General features: G+C 41.9%; 1 protein-coding gene across 2 annotated transcripts in view; it reads right to left on the bottom strand.

The window, feature by feature from the left end:
• PLCD1 (phospholipase C delta 1) overlaps positions 1-16,943 on the bottom strand; it is a 201,044-nt gene that overhangs the window by 13,341 nt on the left and 170,760 nt on the right. For both annotated transcript variants that reach the window (XM_082258051.1, XM_082258050.1), the window contains exons 6-12: positions 13,566-13,767; positions 13,109-13,253; positions 10,991-11,140; positions 8,324-8,497; positions 8,059-8,215; positions 3,963-4,079; positions 2,902-3,080 (exon numbers count right to left, since the gene is read on the bottom strand). In XM_082258051.1, coding sequence (XP_082114177.1) covers positions 2,902-3,080; positions 3,963-4,079; positions 8,059-8,215; positions 8,324-8,497; positions 10,991-11,140; positions 13,109-13,253; positions 13,566-13,767 — 1,124 coding nt within the window. The remainder of the gene's footprint in view (positions 1-2,901; positions 3,081-3,962; positions 4,080-8,058; positions 8,216-8,323; positions 8,498-10,990; positions 11,141-13,108; positions 13,254-13,565; positions 13,768-16,943) is intronic.

Raw genomic sequence — 16,943 nt, 5'->3', positions numbered from 1 at the left:
CCTCCTATGAAACTGTGCAAACGGAACCGCCTCGAAGGTAGACACCCTCAGGCCAAGCACCCGCATGCAAGTCCGGAGGGATGACCATTTGGTGGACAGCAGGGGGCAAATTGCAGCCAGCAATTTCTGGAGTTTGTCCAGAGTCAGGCCCAGGTAGTCCAGCTTTGTGGTTGGAACCAGAGCAGACTTCTGAAATTACAGAATCCAGCCGAACCCCTGCAGAGTTCATATTGTGATCTCCAGGTTCTCCACCAGAGCAGAAGGAGACTCTGCTCGCAGAAGGAGATCACCCAAGTAGCCCAGTACCGCGATCCCCCGTTGGCGTAGCAAAGCTAGCACCGGGGCTAACACTTTTGGAGAAGCAGATGTGATACTAAAAGCGGAGAAGACGCTGGTGACTGGCATATATTGGAATGTGAAGAAAGGCATCCTTGATATCGATAGGAGGCGAGGAAATCCCGACACACTTTAGCTAATAAAGCATTCATTTTGTGTAGATTGAAATATACCTGGGTGATCCTACCTTCAGCTATCCCTCCCATCTTCTCTATGTCCCCATTTCAGCCTGAGATTGTGTAGACTGTGTCCGCCAGTGAGCATGCTCCTATTTTAATTCCTTTCTAAGCTCTCCATTTCCTTATTTTTCTTATCTGTTCAGCCCACATGGCTATAGAGTCACACGCTTGTATAGAGTGATAAATGACACTCCCCTCCCTAACTCCTCTTCCATGTTCTTCACTATGGGGCTGGGATATAGCATTCTGATCACATTCACTAAGAATTTCAGCTTAGTTTTAATATAAATCAGTATTGAATGTAATTGCTAATACTGGTAAAGTAAAAAAAGAGCCTTGGGTGCAGATGCCGTCTGAACAAAATAAAGTTAGTTGACACCACATACATGCACATTTGATGTTCAATAAAGATAAACTGGGAGCTATAAAATAGTTTTTTCATATTTATAATTGAATTTGAACTGCTCTTCTGAAACTTTTTTTTTTTTGTCATGAAACTGGTACAGCACCAATCAGGGCTGGCCAGAGCCAGACACAGACTCACACTGTAGAGAGCATACATCAGCAAAGTAACACAGGCCCCTCCCAAGGATCTTTCCCTGCAGACGTCAAAGAACATGAAAAGGATAAATAAAAAAAAAATACAGTGCCATGATATAGAAGATTTAGGTGAATGAATTATGAAACCAACGCTTCTCTGTTTAGTATCACTTTAATACTAAGGCATACAAAGCCATTTTAGTTAATTGTGCACTTGTAACCTTGTAGTGACAGTTTAGTGACGGCCCTTTTCTATTCCATTATAACTGTGTACCACTGCTCAAAGCCAACTTCATATAGTCATGGTTTGACAAGTTTGGTGTGGAGGAACTCAAGTGGCTAGCAGGAAGCCTTGATTTCAACCCTATAGAACACCTTTGGAATGAACTGGAATTCAGATTGTGAGCAAGGTCCAACATAATTACCTGCCTTCATAAATGTTCTTTTGACTAAGTGGGCACAAATCTCACAGATACTCTCCAAAATCTTGTGGGAGGCCTTCCCAGAAGAATGGGTGCTGTTACAGTGACAAATGTGGGGGACATTTCCATATTAATGTCCATGGTTTAAGAATGGAATGTCCAGCAAACTCACATGGGTGTGATAGTCCGGTGTCGAAAATATTTTGGCTATATGTGGGGGGATTTACTATTACTAAAACTGGAGCAGACAGCATCGAATGCAGTTGTACTTGTTCAATTAAGCTTGGACCATAGGTCCCTGTTCACACCAGTGCATTTTTGAGAAAATCGCACTATTTCAGCGGGATTTCAAAGCTGCACATCAGTGCGATTTGCACTGCCAATTTCATTGCGGCTTGCAACTTAATTTAACAGAAGGTTATGCAAGTCTAAATGGAATCAATAAAAAGTATTGGGGGAACCTTTTTCATAAAAAGAAGCTAGATTAGTGGATATGCACAAATGGTCCAAAATTCTGGATGCTCCAGTCTTAGTAAATCCCCCTCGTAGTGTATTACCAACTTGAGCATAACTTAAAATATTGGGCATGGACTTTAGATTATCAGATCCAAATATTGCCATAGAAAGGCATTTACTACATGCTGGAAAAATTTACAGAAACCTAGAAAAAGGGACGCCAGAAAGATGGCTAAGTGGTCTTCTGTATAATTTATACATGTTTTTTGTTTACTGGGGGGGAGCATTTTTTCTTTTGTTAGGTATAGATCTATGCATTCTTCATTTCATAACAAATTGTTCATTTTTATATGGAGAAAAGGAAACAAAGGAACACCGAACTCCCTTCTGTCATCTGAATAAGCTGATGAGTCCAAGTGTCACAAAAGTAATTTAAGGATGGACACATACCACCACCTACTCTTCTCTGCCGGTTTATAAACACAGTAGCAACCAATAAGATTTTATAAACACAGTAGCAACCAATAAGATTTTATATTACAGTTGTGAAATAGTAAGGATGACATATTGTTGTGATGTAGCACATACTAATGGAATAAAACTGAAGATGTCCGATAAGACAAAGCTTCTTTTCAGTGTACAGATCAATATTACCACAAGCTCATGTACAAAGCAGGCCATACACTGTTTGAATTTTGACAGGTTCCCGATGAACTGGCCAATATTCGCTTAGTGGATGGCCCTGTCCACCCCTGGTGGCAGCTGTCAGAATAGCCGTGAATACTGTATAACGTGAATGGAGGAATCTGAAAAAAAAAACTAATATTTTCGAAAAAAAAAAACTATGTATGTATAGCCAGCCTAAGCCTTTGAGGGATGTTACAGTGGTAATATCATCTGAACTGCAGAACTTGTGTTTGAAGTTTGTAAAAAGAGGTAGTCCTGAGGCAAGTTCGTACATAGCTTACCATGATATTAAGCTTTTTAGGTGTCCACCACTCTCCATCCTGAATAGACTTTGGATTGAATTTAGACTGATTGTATCGCAGGAATGAGGGTTTCAGCACATATCCACAAAACGCGTTATCGCGGAATTTGCCCTGGTACACATCCATCTCTGCGCTTGGAGTTTGGAAATTCAAAGCCACTGTAAAGTACACCCAACATTTTAGAAGCGTATTATTCTCAAACACACCAGTCTTTATTTCACATTTTAATTTTGGTTTCATTTTTGTGAACTGAATAAAAAAATATAAAACATAAAAAAAAAAAGCATAAAAAAAAATGGCGTGTAAAACGTAGATGAGAGTGAACATGTTTAAATTGTGTCTGTAGAGTGAAAAAAGGGGTTTGTCTACTGTTTAGATGGTTGAATGTACTGATTCCAGTACTTTGCACATACACATGCATAAAACCCGAGTACCCAACATTTCTTAGCCTTCATTGAAAGCTAACCAATACCCAGGGCCAAACTAGGATTTTATGCAAACAGTCTCAGTGCATACAGGACTTGGAATTGATTTGCACTACACAGTAAAGGAAAAATGCAGAGAGATGACCTGGCAACAATATTATACACCCAAGAAACAAGAGTGTCACCTGCCTGGCTGTGTACGGTGTTTATGCCACTTGAATGACAATTACGCAGTCAAGAAACACTGTACCAAAACAATTTTTTTATAATTTTTTTGAGACATATAGAGCTTTCTTTTGGTGGTATTTAATCACCGCTAACAGCTACCCACCAATAGAAATTCTTCTTTAACTCCCTGAACTACATTTAACTGAAAGATAATTGGTTGCTAGGGTCTACTGCACTCTACATCATAACATCCATATCTGTGCACTGCTGACATATTTTCAGTATAGAAGACACTTGCCAAGAAACATAAAAAAAAAATAAAAAACTTGATTAGAAGGGGGTTTTAAATTGTAGAGACCCTATAATTTTTCATATGGGAATCCCTTTTATGTATAAGGCTGAAGACAGAGAGAGAGAATGGACAACGTCTGGCTGAGAATGACTTACCTATCTGGCAGCCCACATTCCACATATCTACAGGACAGTAATTGGAGGATTCTGTTCTCCTGCCATCAGGATATATCCTGGTAAGCTGTCGAGTATTATGGCGAATATAACTGTTTGCTTTAGGAGTAAGACAAGTACAAAAATATAAATACAGAGAACTAGGACTGGGATGCAAAAAAAAGCACAGCTTAATTATTTTTTCAATATGATCTTACAGTTTTATGTTAAATCACAGATTTACAGTCCCAACTTTTTGGCTGCTCCCACACCACAAGGAAGGTTTGTGTTATTATATTTAAATATTTTAAAAGCTGTTCATTTTAAAACAACGCTCTCCTTTTCTATTATCCTGAACTTGTGAACTGGTTTTTAGGGCTGTTTCAAACCTATGCAGTTTGCTTTTTATCTGTTTCTGCAGTGCTTTTCGCAGAATGTTTTTCACTGGGTTTTTGGTACATTTTTTATGCTTTTTTTGGCCAATTTGTTGTTTGGCACATGCATTTCTGCAGCATCTCCATTGAAGTTTATTGAACCAAAAACGCACCATTTTGCATTTAAGAAAGTCCCTGACCCATCCCAAAAACGCAGGGGCTGAAAAAAAAAGCATTGATGTGAATGTGCCCCAAGGGAAACCATGTCAAATGGACTGTAGAGAGTTTCTGCAAAAAGCACCAAACGCATAGATGTGAACCAGGCCTTAAAGGACATAGTTGGTGTTGCAATCATATCACAGCAAACCCCAAAGTTATAAAACCTGTTTTTATCAATTGGTTCTATCCCAAAATCAGGCTTACTGGTCATAGTAAATCCTGTGGTTTGCATAAATAATATCCAATGTAAGAATCTGTATTTGTGGTTATATTGGGTGAGATATTGCCAGTACCCATCAGCAATTGAGGATATTACTTCTCTACGATAGGATTATCTTTGTGAAGATCAGTGATAAATGCCAGACAGGGACATGGACAGTTAATAAATTGTCAGCAAATACACAGAGGCCTCACTGTCATTGAAATATATATATTTTTTCTGTTTAAATGTTTTTTGAACTGCTGTTTAAGGGCTCTTTCACACGGACTTTCCGTATGTCCGTAAATCACCCCATCCGTTTGCGGGTGATTTACGGACATAATGAATGTCTATGGGATTGCGGATGTCAGCGGATGACCAACAGCTGACATCCGATTTTCGTCCTTTCAGTTCTGTTCCGTTTTTTGGAACGGAACAGAACCCTATTTTTGTTCTGTTTAAAAAACGGAACGGATGCAAAATTGGATGTCAGTTGTGTCATCCGCTGACATCCGCAATGCCCATAGACAAACATTATGTCCGTATATCATCCGCAAACGGATGTGACACAAATGTCATCTGTGCCCGTGCAAAAAAAAAAAGCACCGGAGCGGAAGAAAATAACTGAGCGGCCGTGTGAAAGAGCCCTTATAGTTATTTTGTCTATAAACAATGTTTCGGGTCTGGTATGGAATTTGAGGGTAGACCCACGCCAAAAAAACGGCGTGGGGTCCCCCCCAAAATCAATACCAGACCCTTATCCGAGCATGCAGCCCGGTAGGGCTACATGCCCTCAACATGGGGGGGTGTTGGTGCTTTGGGGCAGGGGGAGCTCTGCACCCCCCACCCCAAAGCACCTTGCCCCCATGTTGATGAGGACAAGGGCCTCATCCCCACAGCCCTGGCCAGTGGTTGTGGGGGTCTGCGGGCAGGGGGCTCATCAGAATCTGGAAGCCCCCTTTAACAAGGGGGCCCCCCAGATCCCGGACCCCCTCCCTATGTGAATGGGTATGGGGTACACTGTACCCCTACCCATTCACCCCATAAAAGGCAGTGTATGTAAATAATGACAGGAGACGTTTTGGAAAGTTTATTAAAAATCTTCATCTGGTCTTCTCCGCTCTGGTCTTCTCCCTCTCTGATCACCTGGTCTTCTTCTCTTTTGCGGTCCGCTCTTCTGTTCTTTTGCCCTCGGCTCCTCTTCTTCCTCCGGGCCACCTCAGACGATGTCTCCGGTGATTATGTCGGTCTCTGCAGCTTGTTATATAGCCATTGTGGGCGTGGCCGCCAGGTGACATCATCAGGAGACCCCGCCCCCTCATGTCACAGGAGACTGGCATAATCACCGGAGACATCGTCCTAGGACCAACCCCCAGAGGACGTGAGTTATCACGAAACATGTAGTGGTTTATCCTGACGGCGCGAGAGTTCGTATTGGTCCCTGGTGTTTAGATGGATCATCAGCGTTAGCTCTCCACCATACTGCCGGGTGACCCACGATCCGAGGAGGAATGTTCTGCAGGAACGCTGCACCTGCATGTCATTGTTTGTTCCGCTGACATACGAAGTTTTTACATGAGAGTGCATCCCTTTTTATTTATTTAAGTTATACATTGGTAATGCACTATGGGAGTGTTTCCCCTTTTTATTTCCATGGTTATACACTGGATATCCCTGTGACCTATGATTGGTTGTCCCCGGAGAGAGTGACCTATGCTCCTGCCTGGCCATTCCACTACATTGGAGGATCTCTCTTTCATATGAGCGTTCAGCCACCTATAATCTAGTGGAAAGAGCTATTTGGTAAGGAGCCATTTCTCACTATATTGTCTGGTGGATTCATTTATACTCCTTGGCACACCTGATCTTCACCTTTCTTCATTTGTTTGGAGCTTTTCCTTTCCTGGGAATCTATTTCAGCCAATACCTTCCTTTGTGGACTTCAGTGTTCATTTTTTGGACTGTAAATGTTAACATCATACTTTGATTCAGTATAGGTGTTTGTCATTCATAATTTAGCGCTACACCATTCTGTTTTCATTATTTACATACACTGCCTTTTATGGGGGGAATGGGTAGGGGTACAGTGTACCCCATACCCATTCACATATGGAGGGGTCCGGGATCTGGGGGGCCCCCTTGTTAAAAGGGGGCTTCCAGATTCCAATGAGCCCCCTTCCCGCAGACCCCCACAACCACCGGCCAGGGTTGTGGGGATGAGGCCCTGAGCTCCCCCTGTCCCAAAGCACCAACACCCACCATGTTGAGGGTATGCGGCCTGGTATGGTTGGGGGGGGGAGGGCGCTCGCTCGTCCCCTCCCCCTTCCTGCCCTACCGGGTTGCATGCTCGGATAACGGTCTGGTATGGATTTTGGGGGGGACCCCATGCCGTTTTTTCGGCGTGGGTCTACCCTCAAATTCCATACCAGACCCGAAGGGCTTGGTTTGGAACCTACGCAGTTTTTTTCCCCATTTTTGGCGTGGAGTTCCCCTCAAGATTCTCACAGCGCAAGTCGCACCGCAAGTCGGATCAGGATCCTGATCTGACTTGCGGTGCGCCTTCCATTCAAATTAATAGGCTCCCATAGGGAACAATTGATTTTGAATGGAAGAAAAAAAAAAAAAACGTATAACGTGGCTGAACGTACTTCATCACGTTCAGTCCCGTTTTTGCGTTTGAATCGCCGGGAAACAACACGTTCGAACGCAAATAATTGCGTTCCAGAAAACGTCCCTGAACTCAACTGCCTGCAAATGACTGTAAACGACCCTGTGTACATGGACAGATAAAATAACATGTAGGTGGGTTCAGGGGCTTCTGAAAAAAACGCCCAACTGCTCCTAAACGGCCATTTACAACGTCCCGTATACATGGAGCCTAAGGATGATCGGTAGAAATAGGATACACCTGAGCTCAATTTTGAGTGTCATGGCAAAGGCTGCAAATACTTATGTACATGTGATTTTTCTAGTTTTATATGCTTAATAATTTTGCAAAGATTTCAAACAAACTTCTTTTACGTTGTCATTATGAAGTATTGTTTGGAGAATTTTTAGGAAAATAATGAAATTAAGCCATTGTAACGTAACAAAATGTGGATAAAGGGAAACGCTGGGAATACTTTGCAACCTCGGTTTTAACATGAACTGTTGGACAGGGCTAATTTGGTTTTGTTGCAGGCTAGCTGGTAAACGTGCTGGGAAATTCTCTGTTCATAATGTGCAAAGCCCCTTCCATGTGCACCTTACTGTAAAGGCTAGTTATAGATTGGGGTGGTTGCCATTTATCTGTATAACCTGAGCTCACCTGACTCACTGGCCAGCTTCAGAGATTTGCTCTCAGTTAGGGAGGACATCTCATAGAATGCTTGGTGCTCTGCTGCATATTCAAAGCCACGGAAATGCACACTTTTGCAGTAGATTACGGTGTCAGACAGCTCCTTGGCAAGCTTTAGCTTTGCAGCCTAAAATAACAATGTTTACATCATTAGGTACTGCAAAGTCCACACTTTACCTCTAATAATAAAATGTCAATGTATACACAGGTCTGCACTGAAACCCAAATGGCTTACTGTGCTTTTCTTGGCATTCACTTTAGACTTGACTGCCTCATCCTCCATTTCTGCAGCTTCATCCTCATCAGACACATCAGCGGTCTCTGTGGTGCCGTTGCTGACACCATTCTTCAGGCTGTCTTCTAGCTTGTTAAGCTTCTTACCCTTCACCAGGATTTTCCCTTTGAGTTGCTGAGAAAAAAACAAACAGTCGAAAAATGGATTTGGGCTATTTAAATTTTTTTTACATTATTTTTTATTGAACAGATTTTTACATTTTTTTTCTTGCTATAAAGCCTCATGCACACTGGACGTTGTAAAAATGGCAGTAACTTTAGCTGTAGAATGCTACTGTAAAAACTTGAGTTTGCTAGCGTTTTGCATTAGCGGTTTTACGCATAACTTTGCATTAGCGTTTTTTAGCAAAACTTTACTCCCACAAAAGCCTATGTTTCAAAAACGCTCATACATGCAGGATAATCATGTTTTTCTGCTTTTTTTTCCCCCAGAGTTAGAGAGCTGAAAAACTCTTCTTCAAACCACTAGTTTTGGGAGTGTTTTCCAGCCAGAAAACTCTTCTGCTAAAAACTGCTGATAAAAGCCTATCTGTACATGGACCCATAGGATAACATGCTGATGAGTTTACTGGCTGTAGAAAAATACGCCTGAAACCAAAAACAGCAGCTTTTAAAAACGTCCAGTGTGCATGAGGCCAGTAGAACCACTTGCTTCCCAAACCTATTCTGACACTTCTCACATTTTTTTTTTTTAAGCAGAGGCCATGGAGAACAATATGATGGGTGTTGTAATTTTTTATGTCACACGATATTTGCCCAGTGGTTTTTCAAACGCAATGTTTCTGGAATAATTACTTTAAAATTTTAATGCACAAAAACACAATGTAATACTCAATGGTTTGGTAAAATACACTGCTCAAAAAAATTAAAGGGACACTTTGAAAACACATCAGATCTCAATGGGGAAAAATATCATGCTGGATATCTATACTGATATGGACTGGGTAATGAGTTCGGAATGAAAGGATGCCACATCGTTAGATTGAAATGACAATTATCAACCTACAGAGGGCCAAGTTCAAAGACACCCCGAAAATCAAAGTGAAAAATTGATGCAGCAGGCTAGTCTATTTTGCTGAAATGTTATTGCAGCAACTCAAAACGGTACTTAGTAGTTTGTACAGATCCCATGTGCTTGTATGCATGCCTGACAACGTCGGAAGGGATCCCCTTCCAACACATATAAAAGTGATCCGGCAGCTATTTTGCTGCTCAGATTGCTTTTACTTTATTCAGCATCGCTGACAAAAAAGATGGATACAGGGGTCATGACTGCAGCCATAGCCCCGGTATAACCCCTTCAACCCAAGGACATACGGAAATGAATGAAACTTTATATGAAAAACAAATCTTGGCAACAAGGTGCACCGATGACACAGGGTACAAAGAGCCTTCAAAGGAGAGAATGCAGCAAGCTTTAAAAGAAAACTCTGCAATTGTGCAATTCGCAACAGTACAGCAGCAGTACAGAGAGGAGCAAGGCAGTTGCCAGTTTTTACTTCAGAAAATGTACCTCCCTGTAACTCTGATCTATTGGCTTCAATTATTCGTTAGTCACTTACCCAGTTCAAATATGCAGAGAAGAGCACTGACTTTTCTTTGACTTTACTTACAGCAAACTGCTAGCAGGATACAATGATTACTGCTAGCGGCTATAGCCGCTGGTAGTAATCGCATGTAGAAAAATCGGACAGTCTGGTTGTACCCAAGTCGATCGATGGATCTAAAGGGTACAATCAGCCTTCCCATACATGGATTGAAATTCAGTCGGTACCTACTAAACCGGCCAAATTTAGATTCATGTATGGCTGGCCTAAAAGTCACAGTAGCTCTACTAAGCTTCAGTGCCAATTCTTCAAATCACTATTTGTAATACAAATAATGAAGATAAATCTTGTATTAAGTGAATTCCTTTCATACATACACTGTGTAATTAACTCAGAATACATGTTTGTGAAAAAGAGAAAGTTTAGCGTATTTACAATAATCATTCCCAGGGAACACCAGTAAAGATTTTCCTTTTAGGATTTGCCAAGGATAGTAAAAAGTTGCAAATGTTCTTCTTTAGTTCTACCACTAGGTGGCAAGCTTGGAGAATCTATTATTCCATTTCCGGTTCCTCCAGTTTCATAAATGCCAGTCGACATCTGGATCAGATTATCTGATAATCAGGCATAAATGTAGAGGTATAGCAAACACGCAAAACGTTTTATATAGAACATTTCTGTTTGTTTCTTTAACTCAATAGATAGCTGAAAAGTCCATTCTTTTTAGTAGTATGCTGTACTAACATTTACAAGGTTACACATTTAAGGCATCTTTATTAATAGTGAACCAAATACAACACATAGGTGCCAACCATGCTCTGGGGCGGGGGGACTCCTCATCCTATGCCACCTGTTAGGATTGCGGGCAGGAATGGAGCTCCTCTCAGCCCCAGATGTAGCAGGAAAAGTGTTCAATAAGCTGCACATCACTGCAAGTCCTCTGTCTCCACTCCAGAAGGTTCATGTTACTAGGGCTGGCACCAAAGTAGTATAACTTTTCATACCCCTTAAAGTTTACATTTTGATCTTTTCTATACAACACTCTGACAATTTGCTCCAACCTCTGGGGATGGGAACTCCTTTACTTTTCCTTCAACAGGCATCAGCAGCAGCATGTCCCCCAGTATATTTTTCATGTGCTTTGCCATTGTCCTCTGTTGATCCAGACTGCAGTGATTCTCCAGAGAGATGATCACAGGGTACGGGGAGGCCTGCACAAGGAAAGAGAATAAAATGAAAAAAAAAAAAAAAATGGCACAATGCTCATAAACAATACAAAGAGGAGATTACATTTTTGGAGCAGGAGGTGATGGGAAATCTTGAAGTGGGACACCTGTTCTGGAGGCTATTGCATCAGAGGAAATTTATATTCACTTTGGAAAGATTGAATTTCCTGTTGTGTCTCCAAGATAGGAAGTGAAGGGATATCTCCCCAACAGGGCACAGTCAGTAGACAAATGGACAAGAGCTATTTTCTAGAGAGTATCCAAACTAAATGCAGGGAATATATCTGTATACAACAGAGGAATCTGCTAAGTGCTGGCAAACAGTTTGCAGTGCTATAAATCGGGATTCTTGCTACTGCTAAGTGAAGCTTGCTGCTAACAGAAGGTGCAAAAGGCAGAGAAATAAAACTCCTAAAGCTTAAAAGGCATAGTTCACCTTTACCAAATGCTGCCTATGCAGGTATGGGCACCTGTAGATGAAAACAAATGATGCCACTTTACCCAAAATTTGATAATGCCCTTGCTATAGGTATAGGCCATTTATGTACCTCCTGAAGCATAACTGAAAAACTCCTCAAGACTGCATCATCCCGTCCTATTTTGTTACTAGGGCGTTGCTAAGAGCCTTCTATTTGTTACTGCTCACCTCCACTATCACAGGAGGGAGCTTTTAAACACTGAGCTCACAGCTACTATGTCAGGGGAGAGAAAACGCACGAGAGGGGGTTTGTATCAGAGAAAGAGCTTGTACCTGTGATGGAGGTGATCAGTAAGAGCTAGGAGTATCTTCACAATGTCCTACCAACAAAGCAGAAAGGGATGATGTGATCTCTGGGAGTTTCCTAGTCATTCTTCAGGAGGTACGTAAATGGCCCACATCCATAGCGAAAGCATTATTCAATTGTGGCCAAAGCTACAGTTTGTTTTTTTATCCACAGATGCCCCTTACCCATATAGGCAGTTTTTCGGTAAAGGTGAACTATACTATTAACTAGGGATGCACAAATATCATTTTGTTTTTTTTATCAGTGAGTACGAGTACCGATAGGTAAGGTCAAGTGCTCCTCGATACCCATACTTTGCGGTGCGATTTGTGTTTATACAAAATGAACAGGCACAAAAATTGCACTGAAAATAATTGCATGCAATTTGAACAGGAATGCGGGTGCGATTCCTATCTGAAATCGCATGTGGTTTTCCCACAACTCTCGTGTGAACCCAGGTAATTCAGCACCATTTTAGCCTGGGTTCACACTGAAGCAGTGCGGGAAAACGCATGCGATGCAGACCTGAATCGCACCGCATTCCTGTTCAAATTGCTTGCGATTCTTTGCAGTGTGATTTGCACCCATTCATTTTGTATGGCCGCAAATCGCACTGCAAAGTATCGATTTTGGTATTGGGAGCATTTTCACGAGTACTCGTTAAAATACTCAGTCTTGGCACAGATACCGGCATCAGTGTATACCCATTTTTAACATTTTAATATATCACTGCATAAAGAGAAGGGTGAAATCAAATAGTATAAAAATAATGCTCACAAAAACTCTGTTAGGCTCCGTTCACATGTAGGCGTTTTGGGGCGTTTTTGGGGCGTTTTTCTGCTCTAGGATCAGCTCTCAAAACGCCCAACAAGACAAATCCTATTCATTTCAATGGCCCCTGTTCACATCTGAGCGTTTTGAAGCTGTATACAAAACGCCCAACGCTCAAAAAAGTACATGAGCTTCTTTTTGGGCAGATTACAGGCGTTTTCCATTGATCTCTATTCAATCTAAAAACGCCTGCACAAAAATCGCGGTAAAAATCGCGGTAAAATCGCGGTAAAAAACGCCGCAAAAATCGCGGTAAAATCGCGGTAAAAACGCTCAGGTGTGAATGTAGCCTTAAGAATAACGCTACACAATTAAATAAAGTTGAAACATATTAAAAAACAAACTGGGCAATCCTTACCCTGAATGCATAGTTCTTTATGGTCGTTATGACATCTCTAAAGAGGATCTTTGTCGTCAGGGTGTAGCCATGATAAATTACGGGCTCGCCGTTGGGCCCATCCCAGCAATCTAGCTCCACACACCGACATCCTTTTGTAAGAGCCCTGGTTTCAAAGCAGAAGTGTGACATTTCAATTTCAGCTATAAAAACATATTACAAAGTTTGCTTGGAGGTTTTACAGTTCCTCATTTGCAATACCAAGTCTATGAGACTGGATACTAATTATTTTTGGTAAACCTGCATACTATACAGCTGATAAGTGTCACTATACAACTCTCCCCAAAAGTCCATCACCCAAAACTGAATCTAGTCCAGGTCAGTATTCCCTGAAATATATACAAAGGCGCGTGTTAGTTCCATTCTAGAAAAGCTTGGTGTGATCACGGTGGTAGATCACCAGCTGATTGCAGCTCACCTTATGTAGGCCTCAGTACTGCTCGGTCCTTTTAGCTGGTCTTCCATCAAGTAGGTGTTGTGCGAAGAGGAGATGAAGTAATGAGACAGTGGTTGGTTCATGTCCTGGTAAACTTTATTGTGTGCTGGGTTAAATACATTCCCATCATCAGAAAGCAGGTACATAAGGAAGCCATCTTTTGTCAGGGACTGTTGTTTCTTAGCTGTAACACAATGTATGACACTATTACAACCAGTAGTAAGAGTTTATTTTGTTAATCCAGCATGGTCTGCAACTGAAAAACCATGATCAAAGATGTAAAGGTTTAAAAACAAAGCTGGAGAAGGTCAAATGTCATTCATAGGAATCAGCAATTTTTTCTCAATGATCGGGGCCCTTTCACACGGGCTTTTCAATCAGGCGGACCTGATTGGATGCTCCATGCACCTCTTTGGAGCAGCGGATGTCAGCGGTGACATGTCCGCTGACACCCGCTGCTATCTGATGCAATCCGTGAAATCTAGACTGATGGAAGCCCTATTTCCCATCTGTCTGCAGAATCAGAGCAGATAGGGTCTGTTTTCATCCGATCTCCCATAGAGTAGAGCGGGGATCTGATAGGTCTGTCTCTGCAAAGTGAGTGGAGACAGAGCTGTCATCTGCCTGCTCAGCGGGGATCGGCAGATCGAACCGCTGAGCAAAATTGAGTTTGACGGGCGGAAAGCCTGTGTGAAAGGACCCTTAAACTGATGTCAATAGCACACTGCATTTGTCCACTGAAGCCCACTGACACTGGTTCCAAGGCCCCTTTCACATGGATCATTTCTGGATCATTTCTGGATCATTTTTGGTCTGATCAGCAGGGAAAAAGATTCTCTGCTGAATCAGAGCAGTAAAAAGCAGGTATCACTTTTGTAACATCGGTGTCTCTTCATTCATTTCCTGAATTTACAGCAGAAGTCAAGGTATGGCTTTTTTTGCATGGTTACATTGGTTAAGCTTAAATCCTTAAAGTGCGCATTTGCCAAATCTCTGGAAGCTGGAAACTACTACCGTGACCGCTGCTGTCTTCTGGGTCCTGTGCTAAGTGACTGCCTTGCTGCATAGTGAATCACAGGAGATTGCCTGTTCAGTTTAGGCGCCATTCAGAGAACACTTAGCATTCTCTGATCTAGCAAGGTAAAGAGGGGGGGGGGGGGGGGCAGTGACCTCACAATCTGCAGCTCGTCCAATCAATAAAAGCCCTGCAATAATTTAGAAAAATGCAAGGATTTTGTGAATGGTGCCCATGCCATGGGGGACGCAGAAGCTAGCAGGGATCACTGTAGTAGTGGTGCCTACCTTATGATTGGCCACATATGGCACATGTACACTTACATGGTTTCAAGCGCCAACAATGTAACTATACAAAATGCAATTTCTAAACCACAGCTTTAAAAAAAGTGGAGCTTTCTGGACTCGCGTTAGAGCTAAGAGCAGTCACATGTATATAGGCTTACATTCGTTCACAGCTTGATCACCTCTGATTTGTCATGTTTATGTGCAAAAAACAGGAAAAGGACGCAACACTTTTGCATTTTTTATTCAGACCCGAATGTAATAGGATGGAGTTACAGTGCTGGAATTCACAGCGCTTCACTTTTTCCACATTTTATGTTACAACCTTATTCCCAAAATGGATTCAATTCATTATTTTCCTCAAAATTCTACAAACATTACCCCATAATGACAATGTGAAAGAAGTTTGTTTGAAATCTTAGCAAATGTATTACAAATAAAAACAAAGAAATTCCCAGCCTTTGCTCAATACTTTGTTGAAGCACCTTTGGCACCAATTACAGCCTCAAGTCTTTTCGAGTATGATGCTACAAGCTTGGCACACCTATTTTTAGACAGTTTCTCCCATTCTTCTTTGCAGGACCTTTCAAGTTCCCTCAGGTTGGATTGAGAGCGTCAGTGCACAGCCATTTTCAGATCTCTCCAGAGATGTTCAATCGGGTTCAAGTCTGGGCTCTGGCTGGGCCACTCAAGGACATTCACAGAGTTGTCCCGTAGCCACTCCTTTGTTACCTTGGCTATGTGCTTAGGGTCATTGTCCCGGTGGAAGATAAACCTTCGCCCCAGTCGGAGGTCCAAAAAGCTCTGGAGCAGTTGTCATCAAGGATGTCTCTATTGATTGCTGCATTCAGCTTTCCCTGAATCCTGACTAGTCTACCAGTTCCTGTCCCTGAAAAACATCACCACAGCATGATGCTTCCCCCACCATCCTTCACTGTATGGATGGTATTGGCCAGATGATCAGCGTTGTCTGGTTTGCTCCAGACATGATGCTTGCCATTCAGGCCAAGGAGTTCAATCTTTGTTTCATCAGAGAATTTTATTTCTCATGGTCTGAGAGTCCTTCAGGTGTCTTTTGGCAAACTCCAAGTGGGCTATCATGTGCCTTTTACTGAAGAGTGGCTTCCGTCTGGCCATTCTACCATACAGGCCTGATTGGTAGAGTGCTGCAGAGATGGTTGTTCTTCTGGAAGGTTCTTCTCTTTCCACAGAGAAACACTGGAGCTCTGTCAGAGTGACCATCGGGTTCTTGGTCACCTCCCTGACTCTAGGAAGAGTCCTGGTGGCTCCAAACTTCTTCCATTTACGGATAATGGAAGACACTGTGCTCATTGCTCATTGGGACCTTAAATGCTGCAAAAAGTTTCTCTGTACCCTTCCCCAGATCTGTGCGTCCATACAATCCAGTCTCGGAGGTCTACAGACAATTCCTTGGACTTCATGGCTTGGTTTGTGCTCTGACCTGCACGGTTAACTGTGGAACCTTATATAGACAGGGGTGTGCCTTTTCAAATCATGTCCAATCAACTGAATTTACCACAGGTGGAATTTAATCAAGTTGTAGAAACATCTCAAGGATGATTAGTGGAAACAGGATGCACCTGAGCTCAATTTTGAGTGTCATGGCAAAGGCTGTGAATACTTATGTACATGTGATTTTTTATTTTTATTAAATTTGCAAAGATTTCAATCAAACTTCTTTCACGTTATTATGTGGTATGGTTTGTAGAACTTTGGAGGAAAAAAATAAAATTTAATCCATTTTGGAATAAGGCTGTAACCTAAAATAAAATAATGTGGAAAAAGTAAAGCGCTGTGAATACTTTCTGGATGCACTCTACATCTACTCTGCCACCTATCAGCATCAGATAGGTGGCAGAGTAGATGTATAGTACAGAGTAGATGTACATGTTTGACTCTGGTTGTTGGCTGTGAGGAAACAAACAGTTCTTAGTAAGAAAATGTTGATAGAAAAGGCTTAAGGTGCCATGCACACTAGAGTTTTTTTTAGCTAAAAAAATGCTGGAAAAAAAAACGCTATAAAAAAAAAACGTTGGTAAT

This window comes from Pelophylax lessonae (genome assembly GCF_965119305.1).
Source record: "Pelophylax lessonae genome assembly, chromosome: 5".
Taxonomy (NCBI): domain Eukaryota; kingdom Metazoa; phylum Chordata; class Amphibia; order Anura; family Ranidae; genus Pelophylax; species Pelophylax lessonae.
This window is presented reverse-complemented; position numbering and strand designations above follow the sequence as displayed.